An 11,812-nucleotide genomic window follows, 5' to 3' on the forward strand; every position below is an offset into this window, starting at 1 on the left:
TATTGATTGATACTTTACCTTCCACATGACAAATCGGTACATCATCAGGGCTTGCTTGACCCTTGGACTGAGGCCAAGCCCAGTGGCGACAAACTGCCCTACATTCTGGTCATCATTCTTACAGGATATCCATTACCGGATGATTGATCGATACTTTGTAGACTGCTATTAGTTTCTGAAGAATATTTTACTAATGCAATACTCAGTAAATCATTTAGGATAGTATATTTTCTAACATTTAGAATGGTTTCAGAACGGTACATTTTTGTACAGACTGTTATTGCGATCACATACACTAGTTGTTTGGCATTTCCTAAAATATTTGGTTTAATCCAAGATATAAGTAAATTTAGTACTAGTTTTGATTTTATCAAGGTTCCCGTTACCTCTTTAATATTTTAAACCATTACGAACCAAAACATACAGTTTTAGAATTGAAATATTTAGATAACCAACTTCTAAATCACCAACGACCAATTTTAATCATTTTTACTACACAAAAAAACAAGAAAAGTACACAGCTATATAGCACCATTGTATTAGGATATAAAATAATTTTTTGTTCATGCATAATGAGAAATAGAAAATGTTTTAATGTTTGCTTCGACATGTGACTAATATTATCTTATATTGAATGGAATTTGTAACAGTTGTTACCTTTCACACCTTTATTTATTCTTGTGTCATGTTATTTTAACGTAATGACGAAACTATCGACTACTACGGCTACAGACGTCCGTCAATGAAGGAATAATGTCTTCAAAAATGTCATGATAAGACATGCATTTTCATTGAATTGTGTGACGTAAGGCTATAAGCCTAATTTGTAGTAATTTTTTGATAAATTTTAACTAATGATGTTTAAATTTCAGCACATAAACTTAGCACCAAGGATGATGCTCTTTTGCAATGGAATCCATAATAGGTAGGCTAAATAATTATAATTTTGAAGTATTATTGAGAGAATAAGAATAAATGTCTTATTACGACTCTGAAACGATAACCATTGAAAATAAAAATTAAGTACGCCAAATAGTCTAAAGTTTGTAAATTATAAATATCATGTTCACATATTGTTTAAAATGTATTTCTTTGTTTGTAGGTGGAATTTAAAAAACCTAAAAGCTTATAAGAACGTTTCTTGTGTAAAGAACGATTTTTTTGCTAAATTTAAAGGTTTAAGTTTCATTAGAGGAAGGGGAGTGGTTAGACTGAAACCACACCTTCCGACCAGTTGCCTTTAAAGGAAGGTTTGCTTCGATCAACCGATTAAAATAACGCTTCTTCACATTACAAACTGTACATTCCTATATACGTAATTAACGACGGTATTCTATTTATTTTTATTACGACAATTATAAAAACTGTATTGTTGTACATTTGCTGTTACGTAAAATAAGGGAATGATGCAATGGGTTACCCAATTATTGGTAACAATTTGAGTTAACAAGTTCAGACAAAGTTCACCCACATGAGAGTTAAGACCGACACGTACAAGTGAAAGTTTGATTAGTTTATCACAAAAGCCAAGGGAAATTCTTGTCTGAGTGAAACACAGTGATTGGGTTCATATTTCATGTTCATCCATTAAAATCATAGGTCTACAAATGTTGCTAAAATATAAACTACACCACCAAATATCAGATACAGGAAATGTGGATATTTTGTAGAACGCAAAACTATTTTGTTTTTTAAATATGGGTTCTTTTATTACTCATTAAATACCTTTAAATATATTCAATATTTTTTTAAACGCTCTAAAATCTTCACTACTGGTTTACACTGAGTGACATTGAACAAAGTACTCAGCTTCTGCACCGTAAGACGTCTGCTGCGACGTGCTAGTTCAAAGGTTAATCATTCTCCATACACGGGGTAAACTTAACTATATTTGAAATGCCAGATCTTTCCTGCTTTAAAACTAGTGTGCGATGGGACTAAGATTCCTGTATTCTAGTTGGCTGTTAGAATATGTCTATTTCACTTAAGACCCTGTTAAGAATTTTGTTGCCAAAGTAAGTATAAAATAATGGAGATAAAACGGACATTTCCAATAATTTTTAAATAGCGAAAATGTGTAAAAATTTCACAAATACCAATTTAAATATGATTCCATAGTCTTTTTCACAAATAAAATATTAATTTTTCTGTTTCGTACTACTTTTTAGCGAAATTACTAACACATTTCCTTTGAAAATAAGTGCAGTTCACATTTAAAATATCAAATTATAACAATAAACAAGACTTGAAAACGGAGAGACGTGATAGGTTCCACGGAGATAGGTACTACGGAGAGATTGATAGTTACCACGGAGAGACTGATAAGTACTACGGAGAGACTGCAAGGTAACACCTAGAACCCGATAGGTACTACGGAGAGACTTGATAGTTTCCACGGAGATATGTACTACAGAGAGATTGACAGTTACCATGTAGAGACTGATAGGTACTACGGAGAGACTGATAGATACTACGGAGACACTGATAGGTACTACGGAGAGAATCAGGTACTACTACGGAAAAAAATATATTTCCGGTAAATATATATATTTACGGTGTTCGTATTAAAAATATATCTATTGAATTGTTAATTATATATGGTTTATTGTTGATATTTGTGTTAGAATTTATTGTATATTGTTGTTGATCTGTTAGTTGTTTTCTGTATAATATTGTTGGTTTGTATTTGTTTATTTATTGCAGATGTTTTTGTTAGATGTAGCTTTTAAAAAATTTATTTTTGATTTTTTAATAGTAGTTTATTTATTTATTGTTGATATTTTTTGTGAAAATTGGTAGTTAAATAATTTGGCACGGAATTTACTGTTCAGATGCGTGTTCTGTTAAATATAGAAAATGCATGTTGTTACTTGAAGTTAATAGTGTTGATATAATGATGAACTAATAATTGTTACACAAGACTGGCTGACAACTAATAAAGTATGCTGCAATTAATTTTGTTTCGTATGTTAATAGTATTTCCGCACGAGCTCTGTGAGCTCTTGGAATGTTTAAAAGTATTGTGAACTTTCTTGAAATAAAGCATTTGTCTACTGTCTACTGTCTACTGTCTACGGAGAGACTGATAGATACTACGGAGAGACTGATAGGTACTACGGAGACAGATAGGTACTACGGAGAGAATCAGGTACTACATACTACGGAGACACGACTGAATCAGGTACTACGGAGAGACTTGATAGGTTACTACGGAGAGAATACAGGTACTACGGAGAGATTGATAGTTACCATATAGAGACTGATAGGTACTACGGAGAGACTGATAGGTACTACGGAGACACTGATAGGTACTACGGAGAGAATCAGGTACTACGGAGAGACTGATAGATACTACGGAGAGACTGATAGGTACTACGGAGAGACTGATAGATACTACGGAGACACTGATAGGTACTACGGAGAGAATCAGGTACTACGGAGAGACTGATAGATACTACGGAGAGACTGATAGGTACTACGGAGAGGCTGATAGGTACTACGGAGAGATTGATAGGTAACACCTAGAACCCGATAGGTACTACGGAGACACTGATAGGTACTACGGAGAGAATCAGGTACTACGGAGAGATTGATAGTTACCATGTAGAGACTGATAGGTACTAAGGAGAGACTGATAGGTACTACGGAGAGGTCTTGATAGTTTCCACGGAGATATGTACTACGGAGAGATATGTAGCTACCATATAGGACTGATAGGTACTACGGAGAGACTGATAGATACTACGGAGACACTGATAGGTACTACGGAGAGAATCAGGTACTACGGAGAGACTGATAGATACTACGGAGAGACTGATAGGTACTACGGAGAGAATCAGGTACTACGGAGAGACTGATAGATACTACGGAGAGACTGATAGGTACTACGGAGAGATTGATAGGTAACACGGAGAACCCGATAGGTACTACGGAGAGACTTGATAGTTTCCACGGAGTAAGGTACTACGGAGAGATTGATAGTTACCATGTAGAGACTGATAGGTACTACGGAGAGACTGATAGGTACTACGGAGGGTCTTGATAGTTTCCATGGAGATATGTACTACGGAGAGATATCAGGTAGCTACCATGTAGGACTGATAGGTACTACGGAGAGACTGATAGATACTACGGAGACACTGATATAGGTACTACGGAGAGAATCAGGTACTACGGAGAGACTGATAGATACTACGGAGAGACTGATAGGTACTACGGAGAGGCTGATAGGTACTACGGAGAGATTGATAGGTAACACCTAGAACCCGATAGGTACTACGGAGAGACTTGATAATTTCCACGGAGTAAGGTACTACGGAGAGATTGATAGTTACCATGTAGAGACTGATAGGTACTACGGAGAGACTGATAGGTACTACGGAGAGGCTGATATACACTATGGAGAGATTGATAGGTACCACGGAAAACACTGATAGGTACCGCAGAGTAGCGGTAAAGCACCACCCAGAACTTTTTACGTCTCAATTTAACTTTACCCGGTCATATCTTGGTAAATCCCTATTTTATATACAGGCTACAGATAACCATAATATACTTAAGATTACTGTACTCAATTTTGTAGACTGATGTGTACTCGTGAAAACTGTATGTACCTTAGACAAATAAATATGAAACTTGGGGTTACTAAAATATACTTTCAGCTTAAACATTCACGTTTTAATTAAACATTTTAAGCCGAAATCTTATTTTTACCGCTTTTGTTTTAATAAATTAGCTGCAGAATTATTTCAAGATACATTTTAAATTTAAAATGGTACGGTAAAAAATGTAAATAACCTAATTATTATGGTAAGAGTTATCAATTTTGTAAAACAAATGCACTTCGTAGAAACTGATATGCACAGTGGGAAACTGGTATGAATCGCGATGAAACCGATACACATCTCTTTTAACTCTTTTACGTGCCAATTTCTATTACACCTGCCGTTATCTTAGAAAAATTGTTGATACCAAGACACATATTCTATTCCAGATAGTGCAATGAATAGTAAAATATTATTTGTAATTGAATTTCAATATCTAGAACCAGATAAGTACCTTAGACAAACCGATAAATTTTTAGACAATCCGATACGTACTGCAGACAAACCGATGTGAGACAGTGACACTTATGTGAACCTCGCAGAAACCAAAAAGCACTTTCCGCATTTTTTAAGCCCTATTTCAAATTTAAACCTTTTTAAGATATGATTTGTTTATTTTAACGTAGATTGTTGTTATGTGTTAGGTTAGTCATGCAATTGAGGAAGAGATCGGATTGTAGATCTCGAAAGAAATTGTTAATAATCCTATTTCCTTCAGTGCAAGATAAATTTAAAGCTATCAAAATTAACTCAGTTCTTTCTCAATCGTAGTTCCATTTTCTCAAATTTTTATTTTACCAAGACATATTTTTTATTTCAGACATTGCAATGAATAGTAAAATAATAAGGTAATAATATGATCCCTTTATATTATTTTTGTCCTTTAGATTTGACCATTAGATTCAAGAAAACAACACTTAGATAGACAAATTGGTGTTGAGGAATTTCAGAATCCTAATGGAAATTTCTAGTTTTGCAGCGGAAAGTTTCAACTTATTTATTGGCTGAAAAGTCCTTATTTTTTTTGTAGGAACAATTTTTTGGTTTGCTGACGTATTATGAATATTCTATCGTATTCTATTTTACTTTGATATCACCAACGTAAAACATTCTGTGTTCTATTAGTCACTACATAACTACTGAAAGTAGTGGAATAGCTTCCCAACAGTATAAACTGATGTAACTCGTATCCAGTATGTTATACTAGTATTTATCTTTTATTCAGACAATAAGCCAAAGATTTGTTAAGAAGGATCTAGTACGCTACAATACGTGTCACGTTAAAGGCTTTGCTATAGGTATATGTCACATGTTAAAATATCATAACATTTACTCAGTTTTTTCATATTTATTGATTTCTGTGATTTTCTTCTTGCCATCATAGTTAGTATGACATATTTACTAACGCTCAGCTAAATTCCATGGAATGATAAGCATCATCATTGAACTCGGGTTGGCTAATAGAAATCAAGCTTTATACAAATGTCAAGTTAGTAGGTTAGTTCGTTAAAAAAATTTTCCTTTAGAGAAACAGACAGACGAAATAAAATCTGTATAGTCCCCCGAAATTACTCAGACGTTAAATTAGGTTATGCGTGTACTGGCTATTAGTTCGTAGAGCGACTTCATTGACTTAAATTTGTATATAGACATGAAGTATGAATCTATCGTGGGTGAGGCTACTAAATTAATGGTTGACTCGTAATAAGAAGTATGACTAGGAATGTAGGACAGTCTGCCGTCGCCACTCCTGGCTCATATCCAAGCGCGTAGTTGATGCTCTCATTGGCAGTGTTTGTAGCAGAGGTGTTTGGCGAACATTCCTGAATAAAATGTAACATTTATCCTGTTGTGCTGTACTGCAATATTTTCAAACCCGTATATGTTACCGTCAACTTTCTTTCCGTCAAATTTCCAGTCTATAGAATATTTAGCTAGTTTTTAGATACCTGATAAATACGTGACAGGTTGGTGACTTTTATTTGATTAAAAACTTAAACACGACTGTATGATTTATAAAAAAATAATTATTTATCTTGTCGGGGAGTTTTTACTAATTCAAGGGAGTGTATTTTGTCATTAAACAAATGTCAAATGAAAGCATATATAACGTTTCTTATAAATTTAACGGTTTTACTGAAAGCAATCCATAAGTTTTGAACCACCCAGGCAGGATAAATGTATTCCATTTAAATTTTAGAAATATTACAGAGCAAATGTTGATCATAAACGTGATATTTAACAAAAAGTAAATAAATCACACTAAGAAAAACGTTATTGATTTTGGTGTTTTTTTTTCCTTTTTTAATTTAGTAGTTTTTTTAGTTATGATCAATTAAGACACAATAAAATTTTTAACAATATTAAATACTCTTACCATTTTTTGTGTTTGGATCTTTTTAATTACTTAAGACATACCTAGATTTTGTAAATATGAAGGAGGATTGTAGATTTCTTAAATTGCGAGTGGTGGCGTTGGGTCGAGGTTAGATAAATAGTCGAGTGGCCGTATTCTCGCCGAAACTATTCAACTCTCCCATATGCTGAGTCTGGAAACCGATTTGCCCGTCGATCGACTCGCCCAATCATTCACACTATTCGAGTACTAACACGTCTTTATACTGCCCCCACAAGCGACTAATATAACCAGTCTTTAATACCTCTTAACTAGTTGAAACTCTAGGCGCGTGTAACAACAAGTCTAACATATTAATAGCGATCCCACCTAAATCGGGGTTAGCTATTTATCTTGCACATATAGCATTTTCTTGCTGTGCTATGAATACCAATAATAACTTAGTATTCTCTACAAGTTCCTTTAAAATATCGCTGGCAACAGTTTTAAATCACTCTAAATTTGATTAAATGGAGAGACGAGTTTGGAGATGCGCTTGCTCACTGTATATGTGATATGAAAAAATACGAGTGTACAGTTTTCGCAATATATTGTTTTTAATACTAACTAATAAATATAGTTCTTAAATTTTTAAAAATGTTCATAACATTAAGAAGAAGGTTTATTTTTCGAAGATTGTATAATATAATATATATATATATATATATATATATATATGTTATAATATACTATATATATATATATATATATATATGTGTGTGTGTATAATAAACTATAATATAGTATATGTTTGTATAATATAATATAATAAACTTTGTGTATGTGTGTGTGTGTGTGTGTGTGTATATATATATATATCGCTTTTGAATTGCGTAAAGTCTTATATATGTTATATGAATTGACTTTTCAAAAGCGAGTGTTCCAGTAATAATTCAGAATTTTTAAAATTTATTCTTAAAACAAGTTAGAGAATTAAATTTTTTGCTGAATTAAAAAGATCTCAATACAAAATATATCTTTATACTTCTATTTTATACTTCAAGATTTTATATGTATATTCCCTATTGTATAGGTTCCAAAATATGCACATAACGATAGAAATTAATTTAGAACCAAACTGTATCATCAGTGCCAATCTATTTTAATAAAAAGAATGTAATAACAGTAGATTAAATCCTCAACTTTTAACTTTAATCAAAAAGAAGGCTAATGCTTACGTCCTTAGTGTTAACATTTAAACTAAACCATTGAAACGTAACAAATATAAAAAGCAAATGTATGCTAAAGACAATATTATTTCTTTTGTTTTAATACAATCTAACGTCAAAGTGTTGCAATATATGGAAATACCTTTATATGAATTTTGAAATATGCGTTACACATTGGATTTCAAGTTATCATGTAATTAAATTTAACAACAAAGTTAATTTTTTATATTGATAATCTGAAGTTGACAAAAACATAAAAAATTAAATTAAATATATTTTTAATGAGTTATCCTCATTATAAATATAAAGAACTCTAACACACATGTGTGTTATTCTATGTGATGCGCGTTCGTTAGTTTAAACCTTAAATATATTCATACATAAAGTTGAATATTTGTTCACATTTTTGTTATTCGTGTTAAAAAATATAAAAATATTGTTTCGTGCTCTATTTATTGTTCTCAAAATAAAGAATTTATGAAGAAAATAAAAAATGAAAATTACGAAAGAAAACTATTTGTATAAAAACATTGAATTACTACACTTTATAACACGTTATTCTATTTAAAATTTTAATTTGATTCTTATTAAAGGAAATGTTTAGATATTTAGTACCTACATGTTTGACCGAATATTAGTTAATTACTGATTAGGAAGCAATTTATCGAATGGAAATGAAGCAAATCAATGAATTAAAATAAAGAAATTAACTAATTAAAATTAGGCAATTAAAATAATGCGTGTGTAAAGAAACAATAAAAGTTAATACACAACTTAAAATAGTCAGACCAGTTTTTGTAACAATTTGCGTACATGAATTGTTTATCAAAGGAAAGTGATCCACTTTGTTGCTATTTTCATGGCTCGTTTCCTTAATGCATTAGGGTGTTCATCCGGTCAGTTCAAAGCTCTTGTGCGGGCTTGGGTTATAAAAACAGAAAGAATAAACAACGGCTTTTGAAAACAGTATCCAAACGGTTGCTCCATGTTGAATTGCGTCTACATAATTGTGATAAACAAACTGTAGACTAAATTATAACTTGTAACTAAGCGTGATTTTCAAAATAATATTTAAACCGTTAATAAGTACTACAAGGCCATACGTACTGCACGTAGTAAGAAGTACAGGACACCACCTCTCAAAACAGGTTTCGCTGAGATTAGATGAAATATTTCAAATCTATAACTAATTTGATTCTCGAAATGTCCTGCATGCAGATAGACAGAAATACAGTCATAAAAATGAACTAAAAACGAGAGTAACGTGTTATAGAACTCTTTCTTGTAGAAAGTAAATTTCATGAAAAAATTTGCGTCTGAACATATCTTACAATATGGTACATTCAAATTTTCGGCAATTAAACTGGGTTCCATGTAAGTGTTTAAATAATAAAAGTCTACATACCAAGTCACCATAAAATTATGTTGTTTTTGTTGGGATAGTTAGGCTACTCGTGTTAATATGTCACAAGTTTTAATATCTTACAGTTGTATTAAGTTTTGCTTACAAATTTATGTATTCTGGTATTTTATCGTTGCCACCGTATTAACCAGTAAGACCAAGTAAAAATATTCCGCTAACGCTTAGCCAAATCCCATGTAGTGACATTCACCATCATTGTTTCTCATATAAAAACGCACCTAATGCAAAATTTCTAGTCTAAATTTTATTTAATTTTCGAGATATTATGCCGAAACACAGGCAGATAGATAGCAGACAGATCTTAAATGTTTCCAGCCCCACGATTGTTAGGCTTCGTTAAATCTCAGTCAATTATTTTCAGGAGAGGCTGAGTACATATTTTTTAACTGTATTCGCCTATTATCATTGGCCACTAGCATGTACGAGGATCTTTTTAAGCTAAATAAAGAATAATAAAAGGATCATGACTTAATACAAGATAGATCGTGCTGGTAAAAGTGCAATGCTCGGAGACAGAAAACAATTGAACTTTCATCTTTCGAATCATGGTAATATATCATTCAACAGAAGTATTGGGAGATGAAGTTTGTCATAAGACCCCAAGACTAACGCTAGTTGATAATGGGATCTAAACCTGACTTTGTTAGACGGGTAGGCCAGGGAAGTGATTTGCAAGTAAGGAAAGGATTGCTCATGAGGATTGCACCACCTATAGAGCAACTGCAATTTTTGTATTTCACAAAACGTAAGTGTGGTTGGAAGCGTTGATTCAATGCAAATGTTGAATCATATTCTTGACGATAACATTTGTGCTATTATTATCAACTTTAAGGTATTCTATCAGGAACAAAAACGGTCTGCACAAAGTTAGAATTTGTATAATGAAAAGTGAAATTGGATCATGTACACAATATATTAAACAAAAAAATATTTTTATTCTTAAAATCAATACAAACTTTGTATACGGCTTTCGTAAATATTTGTTTATCAAATTTGTCTTGGGAAAATATTACACAATTATGAGCGAGAGTAAATAAGCTACTCGTATACGTTAATTAGGTGATGCGGCATATCAGTGAGGCGGTTAAGTGAAATTAATTTGTAATTTCGTATGATAAGATATCTAAGAAGTAATAAATATTGCACAAGATTTTCCGTTGTTTTTATCTCTAATAACATTGTAAATGGCAGGCAACTTGCTTATTTATATAATCGAAACACAATATTTTTATAACTATTTTATTTGTTTTAGGTAATAACTAAAATTCTGTTACATATTTTGTTGTTCTATATAGTTGAACAAATTACATACAAGCCTGAAGGGCTGAATGGAAATTAATTGTATGTTTATTGGTAATAATTGTATAAACATATTCGTTAATATTATGTAATGAGCTGTGGTACTACGTCACAATATTACAGGGGTACATTAAATTCTTTTTTTCAAAATCTAGCTCCGTTGAGATAAATCTATACGTGATATCTAGAGATTAGATGATACCTTAAGTGAAGTTATAAAAGCTCCGAGCGCGTTTCTCAAGAGGATATGATGTTACAGTTCGCCTAGACAGCTTAGAAAACTTTGCTTTTATAAGGCAGCAAATAAATAAGTGTTAGGTTATAAATAACTGTGACATATCTTAACTCATTCAAATGTGTTACCTAATATCAAACTGCATAAAATTATACATACCATTGTGTCAAACATTCAAATAACACTCATTACATATAAAAATGATTAAAACATTATCTGGAAAGCATTTCAATTGAGATTAGAAAAATATTATATGAAAACTTAATTTTGTTTTTGTAATATAGTTAATGCATATAAGTGCCTAGTTTAATTCCATTATATTTTTAACTGACAGATATAATAAATAAATACAGGCTACACACACACATACATGTTAAAAAATAATTATTTTATAAATATTTACTGAAAATCATAGAGGTATATGTGTTGTAATATATGCAATGAATACTTGTACAGTCTTCAACTAGCGAACGGACACTTAATAAGATTTCCCGCGAACTTTACAAGCCTGCTAAACTTCTCTTGCAGGCCTAAGACTACTACAAGAGAAAGACCTTAAAGATACTGTATTATTGACTATATATTTAATAAGGATAGAGGTGCTTCGGCGGATGTCAAGTACATGTTTGAGAAGGCTTATTTTCTTAAAGATACAGATACTTTTCAGGATCTCTACATGTTACAAAA

The 11,812-nt window shown here is 31.9% G+C and overlaps 1 protein-coding gene across 1 annotated transcript; it reads left to right on the plus strand.

Moving 5' to 3' along the window:
- The first annotated feature begins 2,402 nt into the window (after positions 1–2,402).
- LOC124363534 lies at positions 2,403–4,255 on the plus strand. Its single transcript, XM_046818784.1, has 4 exons — positions 2,403–2,507; positions 3,257–3,430; positions 3,821–4,023; positions 4,105–4,255. The coding sequence occupies exons 1-4, from the start codon at positions 2,403–2,405 to the stop codon at positions 4,253–4,255; spliced, it is 633 nt and encodes a 210-aa protein (XP_046674740.1).
- Positions 4,256–11,812: the final 7,557 nt, after the last annotated feature.

Source organism: Homalodisca vitripennis, chromosome 5, assembly GCF_021130785.1.
Source record: "Homalodisca vitripennis isolate AUS2020 chromosome 5, UT_GWSS_2.1, whole genome shotgun sequence".
Classification (NCBI taxonomy): Eukaryota; Metazoa; Arthropoda; class Insecta; order Hemiptera; family Cicadellidae; genus Homalodisca; species Homalodisca vitripennis.